The sequence below is a fragment of the Lissotriton vulgaris genome, chromosome 2_1, assembly GCF_964263255.1.
Source record: "Lissotriton vulgaris chromosome 2_1, aLisVul1.2, whole genome shotgun sequence".
Lineage (NCBI taxonomy): Eukaryota > Metazoa > Chordata > Amphibia > Caudata > Salamandridae > Lissotriton > Lissotriton vulgaris.
The window spans coordinates 1,063,894,615-1,063,915,215 of NC_141687.1; the positions used below are offsets into that span (position 1 = coordinate 1,063,894,615).

The 20,601-nt window shown below is 53.7% G+C and overlaps 1 protein-coding gene across 2 annotated transcripts in view; it reads left to right on the top strand.

Annotated features, from left to right (window-relative positions):
- KMT2A (lysine methyltransferase 2A) overlaps window positions 1-20,601 on the top strand; it is a 1,431,261-nt gene that overhangs the window by 1,041,552 nt on the left and 369,108 nt on the right. For both annotated transcript variants that reach the window (XM_086956712.1, XM_086956713.1), the window contains exon 24: window positions 101-179. In XM_086956712.1, coding sequence (XP_086812838.1) covers window positions 101-179 — 79 coding nt within the window. The remainder of the gene's footprint in view (window positions 1-100; window positions 180-20,601) is intronic.

Consider the following 20,601-nt stretch of genomic DNA (forward strand, 5'->3'; position numbering starts at 1 on the left):
GGCCTTGCTCAAAAGTGAACAGAAAAGCAAGCTGTGTTTGTATCATGACTGTTGCTTTGCAAGACTAACATTTTATGATGTCCTTGTATATTTGTGCTAGGTTCCATGACCATTGACTGTTTGGGCATCCTAAGTGATCTCTCTGATTGTGAGGACAAGCTCTTTCCCATCGGTTATCAGTAAGTCTGTCATCAGTTTAAATTGTGTCAGGAACAGGTATACTCGGTGGCTGTATGACACTTAACCTTGTGAGATGTACATACCCAATTTCAGACAGAGGTGTTCATCTGCCTAGAACTTGTGCTTGTTTTGTTTTTTTAGCAATGTTGCATGTAATCCCTTTAATATAAGGTATGATGCCTTTAATATTACAGAGACCCGAGGCTGCATTACAATTTTGAGTCGAAACCTATTAGCAAAAGGTAGCATATATGTTATCAATAGAGGGCCCTACCCCTGGATTGGTCTTGACACTTCGACAAGAGGCTGATAAAGACTTCTGCATTGTATGATCTTCATTGATGGTCATAAACATTAGAATGTTGCCGTCTCTGTTTGGTATCCAAGACCACTTTTTTACCATACGCATATTAATTGCTTTAAATGGTAAAAATTGTATAAATTTAAATGCACAACCATCACATGAACTTATGTAAGGATCATAGGATCTTCATTGTTCAGCATAAGCGTTAGAATAATTCCCTGCTGCATGTGTTGACCCCAGAATACTTCAAATTCAATATTTGTCTATATGATTATGTAGTTTGTCCATATGAGGTGCAGCACTTTTCAGAAGCGTATCCAATGATTTAAAGCTACATTACAGCATATGAAATATAAATACTGGTCTGCCTTTGAAGAAAAAGTGCAACTTAATAGGCTTTCATTGTGAATCTCTAAAGAAAGGCTGCTGTGCTCTACAGGAGCTTCCACTACCCATGATGCACCTATCTCACGGGCAGTTTACTTCCTCAGTCAGTTCTTCTTCTTTTTTTTTTTTTTTTTTTTTTTATTCTTCTGGCATTCAAGAGAAAGTTCTTACAACACCTAAATATTTTCACATCTCTGTTTTTCAGAGACCTCTTCAGATAACATTTATCTAGTGAACATTTCCTTTATTTTTCTGTCACAGAGCCTCTTTGGCAGAAAAAAAGACAGCCTCAGACTCACACAGGTGTGCTTACCACATTCAACTAAAGAATCTGACTTCTGCCAAAACAAATTCCAAAAGGCATTGGCAGATAGAGAAGGCATCAGGCTCAGGAAATTTAAAAATAGGATGGCTAAGACAAGAAATGAGCTGACAAATCATCCTTCCAGCACCCCAGGATGCCCACACCTCAAAAAAACTTCCCAAGAAGAAGATTTGAGTAGAAGAGGAAAAAAGATAACCAGAAACACCATCTCAGACATCACTCCTGTTTTGCGTCAATGATCTAGACGTCTAAAGGACCAACATATTCGCCATAGAGGGAAAGGTTGCCAACGAGACCCCGTTGCAGGCCAGTTACCCCATTGATGCGAAGGTACTTCGAGTTGACTAACCTTGCATTGACAATGTTTCTACATTGTAGAGGCCCATATCGCTACCATCAATATAGTGATCAACTGCAAAAAAGCACCTGTCGACATCAAGACCATCTCATTCAACATCCATATATTCTATAACTTTCTCTGCTTCTCCTACACTGTGCATATTTTCAGTCCATTCAACATCTGTGACCCATTTACCAAGACTGGACTCTTCCTACAGTAACCCCCAGGACAAAACAAAATTCTCCTCTTCTCCGTTCACACCTACTCGTAAAAATAGATTGAGACAATCTGAAGGAGAACACACAATGACCAGTGGGTGTCCCACATTGTTTAATTTCATTAGAGGACCCACTAGAAACTCCTTGGGTTCCTCTCAACTATCCTGCTCCTCATCCGCAATCCTCCTTCACACCATTGCCAGAGTTGCCGCTGCTGATTCCAAAACCAAGAATGTTGTCAAGATGAGCATCTGTCACCTTCAGTTAGAAGACCTGTACCTCCCGTGACTCCTGCATCCCCAACTCCACAGGAAATGCCAATTTCACCATCTGGGAGCCGTCTAACTACAAAACAATAGAGTATCACCATCAAGATTTAGGTCATAATAAACATCTAGTGACAGATCTTATTTGTCTTCTACCCTGACTTCTCCTGCCCTAAGAGAATCTCACGAGTGGATTGCATAATGCTCTTCAATGTTCTAGCAAGAGGTGGAATAAGATGAACACACCATTGGAAGCACCCCAAGCATCAGTCTCTGTAATATCTGAGACCCTTCAGCCAAGAGTGGCTCCAAGACATTTGCTTCCTTTAGTGATCGCTGAAGATAAGTTTTAACCTGGCTACTGTTAAAGCAATCACTGCAAAACTCCAAAAGCAATATAAGCCCCCACAGGTTTAGAATTTTAGAAATCCGACTGTGACTTTAATGTCTCAGAAAACTCTGCCTGAAAGAGAGCAAAATAATGTATATAATGGGCAGAACATTTTCAACATGGCTGCATAGACATTAAAGAATGCAAATGCTGCAGCACTACTTGGTCCATATCACAGGGAGGTCTGAGAAGGAATAAGGTATTTAATGAAAGACCTACCAAAGCACCGACAACTAGACATTTAAGAAATGGTTAAAGAAGAATCTCTGGTGGTAAACCAGTTTATCTAAAAGAAACAGGTTACTATTAGATTCCTTACCTTAGAATATCCCCAGGCGTCAGACTGGATCCGGAAATTTTCGCGTAGCAGTACCCTTGCGCGTCGGTAGGCGTCGTCTGCGGGTCCGTCGTGGGCGCCATGATGACGTCGTCGGAGTACTTAGACGCCGCCTCCGTGTGCTGACGTCACTTCTTCTTTTTTCCGCGCCAGCTGCGCAGATTCTGAAAAAGTGGTACCTTAGTTATTTTTTTGACTAAACTTTTTACGATCCCTTTTGATCATTTTTCGAGTCTTCGACTCCGAACATTGCCGGTAGGGATGCCAGGTTTAAAACCCTGTGAGGACTGCGACCGACTGATGTCGGTCACCGACCCTCACCGCCGGTGCCTCCACTGTCGCTGCGCCGATCACGACAACAAGGCCTGCTCCGACTGCCGGGCCCTGACTTCGAAAGCTAGGCGGAAGCGGTCCCGCAAGCAGCTCGAACTCCGGCAGTCGGCCCGCGCCGCGAGAGGTCCCAGTCCAGGCAGAGGTAGAGGGACAGGTTGCGGGGTCGGAGCCATCAGGTGGACTTGGGGATGCCGGTGGTCTGGACACTTCGCCAGACACTGGTTCTGTCTCACCTCCTACCGTGGCTACGGAGGAGGGGGCAATCTTCAGTGTGGTGTTGACGCGGGCTGCCAAGGCCTTGGGCCTTGAGCTCCCCGTCGCAGCCATGAGGACTAACCTCCTCATTGAGGTCCTTAAACCGCAGTCAAGCTCGGCTGAGCCCCTGCTGCCATTTAATGAGGCCTTAACTGACGTTCTTTTGGGCACCCACCCCACCCCCGAGAGCCTGGTCATCCAGGCCTCAAACTCCCAGACCGCATTCCCGTCGGCTCCGCCTGATCGGGAATCCAAGAGGTATGAGAATTACGGAAAGAAGATATTCTCCTCCCTTAGTCTGGGACTGCGGTCTTCCAACACCGCATGCCTCTTGGGCCGCTACACCCACTCCCTGTGGAACACGGTCGAGGGCCTGCTGCCACAATGCCCGGCAGAGGTCATGGTTAAACTCGCCCAAGCCCTTGCGGAGGGTCGAGATGCGACACGTTTTTCCATCCGGTGTGGGCTGGATACCACCGACTCACTGGGCAGAGCGATGGCAACAACGGTGGCGATTCGTCGCCACGCCTGGTTGAGGTTCGCCAACTTTTAGCAGGTGTCCTTGATGGCCGTTGCCTTTTTGGCGACAAGGCAGACCATGCTCTTGAGCGCTTTAAGGACTCCAGGGCTACGGTACCGCGCCAGCAAACGGGTGCCTTTCGCTCCTTTCGTGGCCAAGGAAGGGGCGCCCCCACACGTGCTGCCAGACACGCACCGCAGACTAACATCCAACGCGGTGGCCGCCGTGGAAACCGCCGTGGAGGCGGTCGGGGACAACAGTGAGGCCAGTCCACACCTCCCCTGCAGTATCCGCCTCAAAACCTTCCTAGTCTGTGTTTTCAGGCCCATGTGACGCCAGTGGGGGGCAGGGTTCGCCACCACCACTCCCACTGGCGCACTGTCACATCGGACAGGTGGGTGCTGCAAATAGTCCGAAGGGGCTACTCCCTCCCCTTCAAGACGAACCCTCCAGCCATGCCACCGCAATACCACCGCGTATCGGGGGATCATTTGCGGCTTCTGCAGGAGGAAGTTACGGCCCTCTTGGCCAAGGGGGCCATCAAGCGCGTTCCCGGGCCAGAAGTAGGGTGTGGTTGCTACTCCCTCCACTTTCCGGTGCCCAAGAAGGGCAAAGGGGGCCTACGCCCTATCTTGGACCTACGGAACGTCAACGGCTTCCTCCGGAAGGAGAAGGTCAAAATGCTGACACTGGCTCAGGTCTTAGCAGCCCTGGATTCAGGAGACTGGATGGTAGCGTTGGACTTGCAGGACGCTTATTTCCACATCCCCGTCCTGCCGTCCCACCGGCGCTACCTGCGGTTCACGGTAGGCCACGAGCACTTTCATTTTACCGTGCTCCCCTTCGGCCTTACCAGCGACACACTGGTGTTCACGAAAGTGATGGCGGTGGTCGCAGCTCATCTGCGCAGGTTAGGGGTTTCAGTCTTCCCCTACCTCGACGACTGGTTGTTGAAGGCGGGCTCGCCCCAGACAGTCGTCAGCCACCTCCAGACGACGGCGGACCTCCTGCACCTGCTGGGGTTCTCCATCAATGTGCCGAAGTCACACCTTTGTCCCTCTCAAAAGCTCCTCTACATCGGAGCGGCTCTCGACTCAGCGCAGTTTCGGGTTTATCCCCCCGAGCAGCGGGTTCTGGATATTCAGGCTCTGATTCCGATCTTTCAGCCTTTATCCCGAGTCTCGGTCAGGTTGACACTGCGGCTTCGGGGGCTGATGGCTTCCTGCATCCTTCTGGTGCATCACGCCCAATGGCGGGTGCGGGCTCTGCAGTGGGACCTGAAGTTTCAGTGGGCCCAGCATCCTGTCCGACCATGTCCTGATCTCAGAGGGCACTGCAAGACAGCTGCAGTGGTGGCTCACGGACCGCGATTGGGTCAGCGGCAGATCCCTCTCCCTTCCCCAACCGGAGCACGTACTTGTAACGGACGCGTCCCTCCAGGGCTGGGTAGGCCACATGGGAGAGGCGGAGATCAGAGGCCTCTGGTCTCCGGCGTAGTCCCGGCTCCATATCAACCTTTTGTAGCTGCGGGCGATTCGTCTTGAACTGAAAGCATTCCTCCCCTTTGTCCGGGGGAGTGTAGTGCAGGTGTTCACGGGCAACACCACCGCCATTTGGTACTGCAACAAGCAGGGCGCGTTGGGGTCATGGACCATCTGCCAGGAGGCTCTGCGCCTCTGGCAGTGGCTGGAACATTAGGGCGTGACCCTGGTGGTCCAACTCCTGGCAGGTTCTCTGAACGCCAGGGCGGACGAACTCAGCCGCCGGTGCATGATGAATCACGAATGGCATCTGAACTCTGATGTGGCGCAAGGTCTCTTTCTGCAGTGGGGAAAGCCTTGGTTAGATCTATTCGCCACCGAAGAGAACGCGCAATGTCATCAGTTCTGCGCGTTGGAATTTCCAAGGCGGCACTCGCTTGGAGACGCTTTTCATCACGAGTGGAGTTGCGGTCTGTTGTACGCCTTTCCGCCTATACCACTTCTGCCCAAAGTGCTGAAGATCATAAAACGCGACCGGGTCCAAGGTATCCCGAGCTACTCAGTATGTCAGTCGATCCCCAGGTTCGTCTGCCTCTTCAGGAGGACCTTCTGGCGCAGCAGCAGGGGACGGTCTTCCACCCAAACCTGTCCAATCTCCACCTCCATGCTTGGAGATTGAGCGGCGACAGTTGAGGACATTTGACTTGCCTCCTGAAGTCTGTAATGTCATTCTGGCAGCCAGGCGTCCCTCCAGAAAGTCGGTATACGCCTGCAGGTGGAACAGATTTGTGGCATGGTGCACAGCAAAGGCTGTGGATCCTCTCTCTGCCCCTCTTTCTGAGGTTCTTCTCTTCCTTCTTTCTCTTGCCCAGCAGGGCTCTGCTCTGTGCACTCTCAAGGGCTACCTTTCCGCCCTTTCGGCCTTTCTAAGGCTGCCTGATCAACCATCTTTGTTCAATTCCCCTATTGTAACTCTTTTTCTGAAAGGCATCACACACACGTTTCAGCCTGTTCCATTCGTGATGCCTCAGTGGGACTTGAACCTGGTTCTTACTTGTGAAGTGGCTCAAAGGGAGCACACATCTGATAACTGTGCTATCCGCCTTCTTACTCCGAAGACTGCTTTCCTGGTTGCCATCACCTCTGCCAGGAGAGTGAGTGAGCTCCAGGCTCTTTCATCCAAACCTCCTTTCCTTTCTGTCCATCCGGACAAAGTTGTGTTGCGGACTAGACCCTCTTTCCTGCCCAAGGTTGTCACGGCCTTCCACATTGGGCAGTCTATCACCTTGCCCACCTTCATTCCGCCTCCGCATCCCTCAAAGGAGGAAGACCAGCTCCACCGTCTGGACCCAAAACGTGCGCTCTCATTCTATCTGGATCGCACACGCCAGTTCCAGGTGGATTACCAACTCTTTGTTGGTTACGTGGGCGCTAATAAGGGAAGGCGGTACACAAGCGGACCATCTCTTGGTGGGTCGTCTTGTGTATCAAGGCTTGTTACTCCTTGGCATAGAAGGAGCCTCCTGTTGGGCTGAGGGCCCATTCCACTCGGGCCACGGTGGCTACCACTGCCCTAGGCCGGGGTGTCCCCTTGCAGGACAGCTACGTGGGCATTATTGCACACATTTGCGAGACACTACTGCCTGGACAGCCAAGTCCGGAGGGATGGCTTCTTTGGCCGTTCCGTCCTCCAGGACTTTCTGGTGTGATTATTGGTTCGCAGACCCACCACCGGGGTCGGTATTGCTGGGGTATCTATTCTAAGGTAAGGAATCTAATACTAACCTGTTTCTTTCTTCGGTAACGATATATCTGTAAGAAACAGTAGTTGGTATTAGATTCCTTACCGCTCCACCCATCCTCCCCGTTCTGCGAACCGATATCTAGGGTTAAGGTCATCCCCTTTCAGGGCCCTAGTTTTAATGGCACCAGTGTTGGTTTTTATCATGACTCTGCGTTTCTGGTGCGGAAAAGCTGTGTCTAAGAACTGACGTCAGCACGCAGAGGAGGTGTCTAAGTACTCCGACGACGTCATCACGACGCAGACCTTGGACGCGGAGCTGCAGACGACGCCTACCGACACGCAAGGGTACTGCTACGCAAAGATTTCCGGATCCAGTCTGACGCCTGGGGATATTCTAAGGTAAGGGATCTAATACTAACTACTGTTTCTTACAGATATTTTGTTACCGAAGGTAAGTATCTTGTTCTTTTGTGCTACTGTGGATGGGTAGAATTATCAGTTACAGATTATCATTAGGTCTTGCTGCAGAGGTCATCCTGTTTGAGATTAACAGCTCTAAAACCAAATATACAACACAAAAATATTTTTGTCTATTATGAAATTGTTTGGTCAGCACAGAGGCAGAAATGATACAAATGAAAAATGAAGCAGAGACCCTCGAGGATGTAGACCTAGAAGAAAGGAAACACTTCAATCATCTATACAAAACAAAGGATACCAAGTACTATCCACATAGGGTTCAGTACCCTCGCTGGTCCAATCTCATGTCAAGAGACTATCATTGTAGGAAGGTGGATATCTGACTATGGTTGCCCCCAGCTTTTTGCCTGGTGTTTTGCTGGTTTTTCGACTTAGTTGACCTGGGACCCTGCTATTCAGGACCCCAGGCCCACTGCTCTCTCTGTAAAATGGATTCCATGTACCTTAGGTACATATCTAATTGGATACTGAGTCACCTTGTCAGTCCCTGTACAGTGTACCTTAGGTACCCAGGGCATAGGTGTACCCAGGACCTACCAGGGGCTGCAGCATGTATTATGCCACCCCTGGCTGGCCATCCAAATCTGACACAACTGGCTGCACGACAGCTGGGGAAAGGTGGTGTAATCACCCTTTGCTTTAGATATAGTATCCCTATATCTAACCCTAAAATGGACACATATATTCCTATCAGTCACTCCTATGGCAGGCCTTAACAATCCTGGAGGCAGAGTGCTTGGAATTATGTGAGATGGTGCTCTGGCATGAGCTGAGCCAGTCTGCAGCTTGCGGAACCAAGTCCCAATAGCTGTTCCATGATAACGCGTACCATATACTCTTAAGTGCATTATAATCCTCGCGGTTATTTGCCAACTTTGGTATCGCTTTATCAAAACATGTCGAGTAAGGTGTCATACGAATTGGATTACTAACCCCTCGTCAATTCTGGCGACGGGGTTAGCATTCCAGCCTTCTAGAGTGACACGACATGTATGTAACTGTGAACCCCGGTTAAAGTTAACTCGAGCCTCAGCATCACAAAATGGATGCTGCCACCACAGACACAAGTCTGACCTCCTGCTGCTGGGAGTCCTTCCAGCGAGGAGAGCTTGGACAAAGGGTTTCCTGTCAGGGGCGGTGCTAGCACCATCCCAGACAGGGTTTTGTGTATCCCAGGTAGGCAGGGCTGAGAGGAAGGTGACGGCAAGTGGCACCCCGGTGCTCACTGTGCATATGCCGGCTTAAACCAGTTCCAGGGGCACACCAGCCCCTGAGCTGGGGAAAGTCCGGACAAGGGAGAGGGGTGTAACCACCCCCTCCTGGTCCCACCCATGGGCAGGACCTAGTCGCGTGCCAGCCCCTTTTTTTTAGAATAAAGCTAGGAGCAGTCCCCCTTCCCAAATTAGTTCATCCTGAATCTTGAACCACTTTCTACGAAAGGAACTCTTGACTTTCTTTGAGGACTCTCCCTTGTGGCTAAGGAGTAGCCACCCTGAACCCGCAGGCACCACCTAAGCATCGCGGTTTGCTGCACGTCCATCCTCCGGATCAAGACTGACCAGCTCGACGAGACCCGGATTCCCTGGCATCTCTGACCTCTACCTGCATCATCAGCCCAGCTGAGATTCATGGGTGTGACGAGACCTGAGGGACCGGCCATCTTCTCAAACGACGACGCTTAACCAGCACGACTGCCGAGGGATCCTCGAGTGAGTGCACTGGGGTTTGAGAAGCCCCAACCCTGAGCAGCTCCAGCACCGAAGTCCAGCCCCCCAGCATCTACGAGGTCTGCGTGGGGCTCTTCTGCTCTTTGCTGCTCACTGCGTTGTCCGGTCACTTGCCTGCTGGCTAGTGGCCCTCCTGACGACGAACCACGACGATTACACCGCTGGTCTGGTTGTTCCAGACTGGCCCTTGACCCTTCCAAGAGAGTAGCACCCCGGACCCTCCTGGTCCACTCCAGACGCCATCTTGACTCCACCGCGTGGGCTTGACTTTGCCAAGGTTTGTTGCCCCAATCGTGGGACAGCTCGCACCTCCAGCCTGGTCGCCGACAACGCCTCCTGGTCCGAGGGACAGCAGAGTCCAGCGTCGCCTACTCACCTGGTCGAGGTGACTTCATCCGGTGCCATCCTGGTGCCTACCTAATCACTGGCTAGTGATTAAGAACTGAGTCCCCTCTGCTTTCAGGTCGTCTCCATCACCGATCCAGGCTTGGATCCCTCCGAATATCTTCACTGGTCGCCTGCCAGCAACTTCTTCTTTCAGGCTCCATAGACTTCAACGAGGATTCCAGACGTCTTTTGAACCCTATGCAGCCGCAGCCCCTGGGCTAGGTAACCTGAGCATTTCGGTGCTCCAACGTAGGTTCACTATCTAAGTGTCCAGATCCTTTTTCGTTTTCAGTCTATCTAGTCGGATTCGTCCGATAACACTAACTTTACGAATACTAGCATCCATAGACTTTGTCCCGCATCCCGCGTGAGAGTGCACACTCTGCACCCGATCTCCCTAGGCCTCCTGCTCCTAACCTGAGGGTTCAGTAGTGTAGTCCTAGCGATCCTGAAGCCTCTGGATCTTGTTACTTACCTGCTAGTATTTCGCATTCCACTTTTAGTGTATATGGTTTTTCGTGCCCCTCAGGCATTTGTGTAAGTTGTGCGACTTATAGTATTTTCTTAAGAGTTTTGTTGTGTGCTTAGCTCCCTGACTCATAAAGAGATCAGGGTAGACTTGTTATAAATAAATATCCTTTTATTTTCATAACAACTTGTGTGGTGTCCTTTCACTTGATGTTCAAGGGGTATATGTGATGGTATAACAGCTGGCTTAACACGCCCTCTAGAGTTTAGCCTAAAGACTGCTCTTGTCCATGCTACTAGGATAGCTGGTCTATAAGGTTGACTTACAACCAATCATCAATAAGGGTTGTTTGGTATGATACAGAGTGATCACTAGAATAGTGAGCACTATATATCAGGCCAACTTCCCACAATCATAATTCCCTATTTCTTACATCTGGCTAGGTCCAGATTTCACTTTTCATTGATAAAGATTCATCTTACTGAGAATACATCTTGTACAAAAACCTCATTTCTTTTTTCAAGATACCCAAAAGCAGAGACATCTTGGAAAGTCTGAAGAAAGTTCTCCCTCCAATAGTAAAAACATGTGTTCAAGGCATGTGTGCTGTAGATACACATGCTTTCCATACTCCTGCCATCTATTCCTGGGTTTGGATTTTTGCAAGTTGTTTTTATTCAAAGTCATTTCCAGTCACGAGGTAAGGGGACTTCTCCTTTCGGTGATAATGCACATGGGCATCAACTCCATCATTACATTTTCTTTGCGCCATCGGGATCGGACAAATATTGCAACTTTCTGATCAAAACCGTTAATAGTGATCCCTTCGGTGAGCAATTCACTCAACCCTCATCGTATTGTTTTGATTACCTCTTCCACATTCAGCGTGTCGAATTTCTGAAAACTTTTAATTATCCTGTTGGGAAACTCTAGCCACGGCCTTCAAGCCTAGCTCGTTTCCTGTATCTACTTCCACTCAAAATTCCATTGTCGAGTCTTCTGCCGAAGGAATGGAGTCCATTTCAATTCTGTCCTCGGTGCCATTCCATATACCCGCACACCTACGTTCATAAAATTTGTAACTACTGTCTCTCCCCAGATCATGAAGAAGACTACATTGCTTTTCAGTCATTCCGATCCAAAAAGACTCTGTGGGAATGTCGGGCTCCACGAAGAGAGATGCAGTGACAGAGTATCCCATTGAGACTACTAGCAGCAGATTCCTTCACGTGGAATTATCCCCAGGCATGAGACTGGATCCGGAAACGTTTTTGCCACAGCATCCCTGCGCGCTGGGGGTGGGGCGACATCACGCAACTCCGCCCAGGCGTTGTCCACGCGTGTGACTTCAGCGAGGTCACATAAGACCCGCCCCAGCACGCCTACGTCCGTTTTTTCCTTTTCCACGTGCAACACGGATCCGGTCCTTGCTACGTGCCTGTTTCGGGCCCTTTTTTTCTCCATTCTTTGGTGGAACAGTGTGTGAATGCCTTCAGGCTTCAAAACTTGTACATTTTGTGGGCGTCTTATGTCGGCGACGGACCTGCACCTCATTTGTATGTGGTGTTTGGGGGAGGATCACGGCACTACCGACTGCGAGTCCTGTCAACAGTGGAAGCCGAAGTCGCTGCGGGAGCGCCGCATGAAACTTCTTTCGGCGCTACTCCAGGTCGACGTCCTCCCCTTGGTCTGCTTTGGCGGCCGGCTTCAGGTTCGGCCGTGGTAGTTGTCCTCACCCTTCTCCGATGTCACGTGTGCGTCGCTCCCCAGTGGGTAAGTGTCGTAGATTGTCCCAGGGGGCTCGGTTTCGGCTTACGCGGGTGATGCGGCCCGCATATTGTCCTATCCACCGTTCCCCGCTGTGGGGGTGTCGAGAGTCCAAATGGAGACATACGCAGCAGCTTTGCAGGCCTCACTGGTGTCTTCCCCTTCTCAGGCATCGGCGGACTCCTCGCCTTGCGCAGGGCCCTTCGCGGCGGCTCCGGCGCCGACTGGTTCGGATCCAGGTTTGGAAGGTGTGGCTCTGTTGGGGTGCGGCTCCGCTGGGGCACCTCCTTCAGCCACAGCGTCTCTGCCTCGCTGCAAACTCCTGCGGGAGTCCCTGTGGTATCGCAGGAGGTCGCCGGGGCTCGGGTCGCATCCCCGAGCCCCTCTCGGTCCCTTGACAGGGTGGTCTCGTCTAGGGCCGTGGTGACGCTGCTACGGCGCCGGCAGCAGCTGGACCGTACGGAGCCACTAAGGCCGGTGAACCCTCCTCACCCCGCTCGGGGTCGAGGCCAGGTAAGGACCCCGCGCCCCTCTCGACCTCCCTCCGCAGGCGGCTGCCTCGACGGGGGTCGAGTCGGAGGTGGAATCGTCTCTGGCACTGCCTCATGGGTTGCTGAGTGATCTACGCCTCATTCTAGGCCGAGGCTGGCGGAGGGCTTCGTGTCACTCCCCAGGACCATCTCGTTGCCCCGCGCGGATGGCTACCTGGGTGGAGGTCGGGTCGGCGCAGTTCCAGGGCCGGTCCGGTTCCAGCCCCGCTCCGGTCCCCAGTGCAGGGCGCCTGGAAGGAACCTGGTCCGGCGACGCTGGAGAGTGCCGGCACTCCGCCTCAGGCGGCAGACTCTACGGCTCCATGCAGGGGTTGTGCCGCGTGTAGGAAGGTGGACATCTGACTATGGTTACCCCCAACTTTTTGCCTAGTGTTTAGCTGGTTTTCGACTTAGTTGACCTGGGTCCCTGCTATTCAGGATCCCAGGCCCTCTGCTCTCTCTGTTAAAATGGACTCCGAGCACTTTAGGTGCCTTACCAATTGTAACTTGGATCACCTTGTGAGCCCCTGTACAGTGTACCCTAGATACCCAGGGCATAGGTGCATCCAAGGCCTACCAGGGGCTGCAGCACGTATTGTGCATCCCCTGGCCTGGCCTTACTATTTGGCACAACTGGCTGATCACTCAGCTGGGGCAACGTGGTGTTATCACCCTTTGCTTTAGATATAGTATACCTATATCTAACCCAAAATGGACACATATATTCCTTTAAGTCACTCCTATGGCAGACATTATCAATCCTGAAGGCAGAGTGCTTGGAAATATGTGAGATGGTGCTCTAGCATGAGCTGAGCCTGTCTGCAGCTTTCGGAACCATGTCCTTTAGCTGTTTCCATGATAGTGCCATACCATATACTCTTAAGTGCATTATAATCCTCGCGGTTATTGCTAACTTTCGTTTGGCATTATCAAAACATGTCGCGTAAGGTGTCATGCGATTTGGAATACTACCCCCTCGCCAGTTCTGGCGACGGGGGTAGCATTCCACCCTTTTAGAGGGACACAACATGTACAGACCTAGAACCCTGGTTACAGTTAACCAGAGCCTCAGGACAAAGGGTTTCCTGCCTGGGGAGGTGCCAGCACCACACCAGACAGGACTTTGTGTATCCAGATAGGCAGGAGACATGCCTGGGGCTCACAAGGTGTCCCTGTGCATACCCCGGTTCAAACCAGTTGCTGGGGCACTCCAGCCCCAGCTCTGGCGCGAAACCTGACAAAGGACAGGGGGTGTAACCACCCCCCTTCCTGGTCCCACCCATGGGAGGGACCTAGTCGCTAGTACAGCCCCCTTTAGCAGGATAAAAGTAGGAGCCAGTCACATTCCAATTTAGATTATCCTGAACAACTCTACAAAGAAGAAACTCTGGACTTTGACGTTCTGCTCCACAGAAGACTGAAGAAATCTCCCTTGTGGCCAAGGAGTGACCACCCTGCATCCACAGGCACCACGAAGCGTCCGAGCCGTCCACTTTGTCGTCCTTCCTGGCGTAACCAGACTTCAGAGCCCGACGATACCCGGACTTCCAGACCTCTCCGACCTCAACTCACATCTGCAGCACAGCTGAAATCCGTGGGTGCGACGAGACACGTGGGACCGGCCATCTTGAAGAAACTGCACTTCGGCTACCAGCACGACCTCTGAGGCACCCTCAAGTGAGTGCTTTGGGGATTGAGAAGCCCCAGTCCCGAGCAGCACCTACACCGAAGACCACCCTCCAGCATCCACGAGATCTGCGTGGGGCCCTTCTGCTTGTTTGCTACTTGACGCGTTGTCTGGTCACTTGCCGGCTGGCTAGTTCAATTCGGTAATTTGTATAGCGCGCTACATACCCAGAGGGTCTCAAGGCGCTTGAGGAAAGGTGGGGAATTACTTGTCGAATATCCAGGTTTTAAGTAGCTTTCTGAATGCTAGATGGTTCTGAGTGAGGCGAAGGTGAATGGGAAGTGAGTTCCAGGTTTTAGCTGCCAGGTATGAGAAGGATCTTCCTCCCATGGAGGATATGTTAATGCGAGGGACAGCGGCAAGGGCTTGGTTGGAGGAGCGTAGCTGGCGGGAGGGGGTGTAGAATGAAAGTCGTGTGTTGAGGCAATCTGGTCCAAGTTCGTAAAGTGCTTTGTGTGCGTGGGTTAAGAGGCGGAATGTTATCCTCTTATTGATGGGAAGCCAGTGAAGGTTTTTCAGGTGGCCAGAGATGTGGTCTTTACGTGGGATGTCTAGTATGAGTCTGGCTGATGCATTCTGGATGCGTTGGAGTTTTTTCTGGAGTTTTGCGGTGGTTCCGGCGTATAGGGTGTTACCGTAGTCCAGGCGGCTGGTAACCAATGCGTGGGTGACCGTTTTTCTGGTTTCGGTGGGAATCCAGCGAAATGTTTTTTTGAGCATTCGAAGAATGTTGAAGCAGGAGGATGAAACGGCGTTGACCTGTCTGATCATAGAGAGTGAGGAGTCCAGGATGACGCCCAGGTTCCGTGCGTGGTCCGTTGGCATGGGTGCTTTTCCAAGGGCCTCTGGCCACCAAGAGTCGTCCCAGGCGAAGGGGGAGGTACCTAAGATAAGGACTTCCGTTTTGTCTGAGTTCAGTTTCAGCCGCTGTGCTTCATCCACTCAGCTACTTCTTTCATTCCTTCATGTAGGTTGGTTTTGGCGGTGTTAGGGTCTTTGGTGAGTGAGAGGATAAGTTGAGTGTCATAAGCGTAGGAGATGATGTTGAGGTTGTGTTGGCGAGCGATGGCCGCGAGGGGGCTCATGTATACGTTGAAGAGGGTGGGACTGAGTGAAGATCCTTGTGGAACTCTTAGACAACGAAATCTTGAAACTACGCCGCTGGTCTGGTTGCTCCAGACTGGCCCTTGCTTCCCTGCAAAGGAGAAGTACCCCGGACCCTCCTGGTCCGCACCAGACGCCATCTTTACTTGCCGCGTGGGTTGCATTTGCCAAGGCCTGTTGACTCTGATCCTGGAACCGACACCGCCGACAGCGAGAGCCTGCGTGGGACATCTCGTGCCTCCATCCTGGTCGTCGACGACACCTCCTGGTTCACGTGGCTGCAGAGTCAAGCGTCCCCTCTTCACCTGATCGCGATGTCATCATCTGGTTCCTTCCTGGTTCCACTCCGGTCACTGGCTAGTGACTTTGAACACTGTCCCCTCTGCTTTCAGGTCTCCATCTACTTCGATCCGCCCTTGGATCACTCCGGACATCTTCCTCCTGGTCGCCTGCAGCATCTTTTCTCCAAGGCTCCATTGACTTCAATGAGGAAACCCGACACACTTTCACACCTATGCACCTGCAGCCCGTGGGTGAGGTATCTGAAAGAAACACGTTAGTATTAGATTCCTTACCTTAGAGTATCCCCAGGCGTCAGTCTGGATCCGGAGACTTTTGCGTAGCAGTACCCCTGCGCGTCGGTAGGTGTCGTCTGCAGGCGTCCCCTGCGGCTCCGCGTCCGTCGTTGGCGTCGTGCGCCGTGATGACGTCGCTGGAGTATATAGACGCCGCCTCCGCGCGCTGACGTCAGTTCTTCTTTTTTCCGCGCCAGTAAGCGCAGATCCGAAGAGCAGTACTCCGGTCTTTTGACCAAGTTTTGTTAACTACTTATTACTTTTTTGGTGCCGGTAGGATGCCCGGTTTCAAGAATTGTGACGGTTGTGACCGCACGATGTCGGTCACGGACCATCACCGACTCTGCCTCCGATGCCTGGGCCCCGACCACGACGTGGACGCCTGCGTCGATTGCCGGGCCTTGACAAATAAGGCTAGACGGGAGCGGTCCCGCAAGCTACTCGAACTCCGAGTGTCGGCCCCGCGTCGAGAGCGGTCCCGGGAGCGGTCCCGGTCCGGCCGGCGGTCCAGGGAGCGTTCGAGGGAGCGGTCGCGGAGCCGTGCCGAGCGCTCCGGAAGTCGTCACCATTCGTCTGGTTCCTCAGGTAGGAAACACAAGAAGTCGGGGCGTCGTCATCGTACCTCCTGCTCCCCCCGACGCTCGCACGACGCGGCCGGGGGTTCGGGTGACCCCACCCCCGCGGCTCCGCAAGAGTCGCCGGCGCGGCCTGCTCCATACCCTCCGGTCCCTGGGCTAGGCGCGACGCCTGAGGAGATTGAGGCGTTCCTCATGGCCATGAGGACGCTCACTTCTCCGACGGGGCCTACGGCGCCTTCGGGCCCAGTGCTACCGTCTGGGGGCCCTAGCGGTCCGGGTGTCCCTGCCTCGACGCCATCGGGTGCTCCGGCCCCGGTGCCGCCGACGGCTCCGACCCCGGCGCCGCAGGGGCCTTCGGGGTCGACGCCGGCTGGTCTTCTGGCGCCGTCTCCGGACGGCGGCGTCCCCATACCCTCCCCGAATCCGGACGCGGAGTCGGACCGGCGTCGCACGACGCCGGGCTCGACGCCGATGGGGCCTGTGAACCCCGAGGAGCAGGTCTACATTGTTGACTCCGAATATGGAGATGATGTGGAGTACGGTGAGGGTTGGGAGGGGTCTGATGACCCTCTGTCACGTGAGTGTCAGTACGACGTGGACTGGACAGGTGATTTGGGTGATGCCAGTGGTCTGGACGACTCTCCTAACCCTGGCTTTGTCTCACCTCCTACCGTGGCATCGTAGGAGGGGGCTGCCTATTCAGTGGTGTTGATGAGGGCTGCCAAGGCCTTACACCTTGAGCGCCCCGTCGCGGCCGTGAGGCCTAACATCCTCACTGAGGTCTTCAAACCGCAGTCATGCCCACAGGAGCCACTGCTGCCGTTTAACGAAGCCTTGTCGGATGTTCTTTTGGGCACGTGGTCCAGGCCCTCTTCAGGTTCGCCTGTTGATAGGAACGTGGCCAGACGCCACCGTCCGTGTCCGGACGACCCCAAGTTCCTGTCCACCCATCCCACCCCTGAGAGTCTGGTGATCCAGGCCTCGACTTCCCAGACCGCATTCCCGTCGGCCCCGCCCGACCGGGAATCTAAGAGGGATGACCAGTATGGCAAGAAGGTCTTCTCGTCCCTGAGTTTGGGACTGCGGTCTTGCAACACCGCTTGCCTCTTGGGCCGCTACACCCACTCCGTGTGGCATACGGTCGCGGAACTGCTGCCAGAATGCCCCATGGAGGTGCGGGCGAAGCTCGGCAAGGCTGTCGCTGAGGGCCGAGACGCAGCTAAATATTCGATACGGTGTGGTCTTGATACGACCGACTCACTGGGCAGAGCGATGTCCACGACGGTGGCGATTCGTCGCCACGCCTGGCTGAGATCCGCCAACTTTTCGGCAGATGTCCAAAATGCCTTGATGGACATGCCGTTTGATGGCTGTCGCCTGTTTGGTGACAAGGCGGACCACGCGCTGGAACGCTTCAAGGACTCCAGGGTCACGGCCAAGTCCTTGGGTCTCGCGACCCAGCGCCAGCAAACGGGTTCGTTTCGCTCCTTTCGTGGCCAAGGAAGGGGCGTCCCCACACGTGCTGCCAGCCACGCGCCGCAACAATCTTTTCAACGCGGTGGCGGCCATGGAAACCGCCGTGGAGGCGGTCGGGGTCAACGGCGGGGTCAGACCACACCTCCCCCCGCAGCATCAGCCTCCAAATCCTCCTAGTCTGTGCTTTCAGGCCCATGTGACGCCAGTGGGTGGCAGGGTTCGCCATCACCTCGCCCGCTGGCGCGCAGTCACATCGGACAGGTGGGTGCTGCAACTCGTCCGAAGGGGCTACTCCCTCCCCTTCGAGACCACTCCTCCAGCCATGCCACCGCAGAACCACCGTGTGTCGGGGGACCACTTGACACTTCTGCAGGGGGAAGTTACGGCCCTCTTGGCCAAGGGGGCCATTGAGCGCGTTCCTGGGCCAGAAGTAGGGCGTGGTTGCTATTCCCACTACTTTCTGGTGCCCAAGAAGGACAAAGGGGGCCTGCGTCCTATCTTGGATCTACGGAACGTCAACGGCTTCCTCCGGAAGGAGAAGTTCAAGATGTTGACATTGGCTCAGGTCTTGGCTGCTCTAGACCCGCAAGACTGGATGGTAGCGTTGGACTTGCAGGATGCGTATTTTCACATCCCCGTCCTGCCGGCCCACCGGCGTTACCTGCGGTTCCCGGTAGGCTAGGAGCACTTTCAGTTTATCGTGCTCCCCTTCGGCCTTACCAGCGCCCCACGGGTGTTCACCAAGGTGATGGCGGTGGTCGCAGCCCATCTGCGCAGGTTGGGGGTTTCAGTCTTCCCCTACCTAGACGACTGGTTGTTGAAGGCGGGCTCGCCCCAGACAGTCGTCCACCACCTTCAGATGACGGCAGACCTCTTGCACGACCTGGGGTTCTCCATCAATGTGCCGAAATCACACCTGTGTCCCTTTCAAAAGCTCCTTTTCATCGGAGCGGTTCTGGATTCGGCGCAGTTTCGGGTTTATCCTCCGGAACGGCGGGTCCGGGATATACAGGCTTTGATTCCCATCTTTCAGCCGCTATCCCGGGTTTCGGTCAGGTTGACGCTGCGGCTGCTGGGGCTGATGGCTTCCTGCATCCTTCTGGTGCATCACGCCCGGTGGCGGATGCGGGCTCTGCAGTGGGACCTGAAGTTTCAGTGGGCCCAGCATCAGGGCAACTTGTCCGACCACGTCTTGATCTCAGAGGGCACTGCGAGACAACTGCAGTGGTGGCTTACGGACCGCGATTGGGTCAGAGGCAGATCCCTCTCCCTTCCCCAACCGGAGCACGTTGTCGTGACGGACGCGTCCCTCCAGGGCTGGGGGGGCCACTTGGGAGAGGCGGAGATCAGAGGCATCTGGTCTCCGGCGGAGTCCCGGCTCCATATAAACCTGTTAGAGTTACGGGCGATTCGTCTTGCACTGAAGGCATTCCTCCCCTTTGTCAACGGGAGTGTGGTGCAGGTGTTCACGGACAACACCACCGCCATGTGGTACTGCAACAAACAGGGCGGGGTGGGGTCGTGGACCCTTTGCCAGGAGGCTCTGCGTCTCTGGCAATGGCTGGAACGTCAGGGCGTGATTCTGACGGTTCAACACCTGGCAAGTTCTTTGAACGCCAGGGCGGACAAACTCAGCCGTCGGTGCTCGATGGATCACGAATGGCGTCTGAACTCGGACGTGGCGCAAGGCCTCTTTCTGCAATGGGGAGAGCCTTGGTTAGATCTGTTCGCCACAGACGAGAACGCGCAATGTCATCAGTTCTGCGCGTTGGAGTTTCCAAGACGGCACTCGCACGGCGACGCCTTTCGGCGCGAGTGGAGTTGCGGTCTGTTGTACGCCTTTCCGCCTATACCACTTCTGCCCAGAGTGCTGAAGAAGATCAGGCGCGACCGGGCCCAAGTCATCCTTGTGGCTCCGGACTGGGCTCGAAGGTACTGGTATCCCGAGCTACTCAGCATGTCAGTCGGTCCCCCGATCCGCCTGCCCCTTCAGGAGGACCTTCTGTTGCAGCAGCAGGGGACGGTCTTCCACCCGAACCTGTCCAGCCTCCACCTCCATGCGTGGAGATTGAGCGGCGGCAGTTGAGGCCATTTGACTTGCCTCCTGAAGTCTGTGATGTCATTCTGGCAGCCAGGCATCCCTCCACGAAGTCGGTATACGCCTGTCGGTGGAACAGATTTGTGGCATGGTGCACAGCAAAGGCTGTGGACCCTCTTTCTGCCCCTCTTTCCGAGGTTCTTCTTTTTCTTCTCTCTCTTGCCCAGCAGGGCTCTGCTCTGGGCACTATGAAGGGCTACTTTTCGGCCCTTTCAGCCTTTCTAAGGCTTCCTGATCAGCCTTCTTTGTTCAAGTCCCCTGTTGTAACGAGATTCTTGAAGGGCATCACACACATGTATCCTCCTGTTCCGTTTGTGATGCCTCAGTGGGACTTGAACCTGGTTCTAACCTTTTTGATGTGTGCTCCCTTTGAGCCACTTCATTCCTGTCCTCTCCGTCTCTTGACTTTGAAAACGGCCTTCCTGGTTGCCATCACCTCTGCCAGGAGAGTGAGTGAGCTCCAGGCTCTTTCTGTCAAACCTCCTTTCTTGTCCATTCATCCAGACAAGGTGGTTCTAAGGACTAGACCTTCTTTCCTGCCCAAAGTAGTTTCTGCTTTTCACATCGGGCAGTCCATCACCCTCCCCTCCTTCTTCCCGCCTCCGCATCCCTCAAAGGATGAAGAGCGGCTCCATCGTCTGG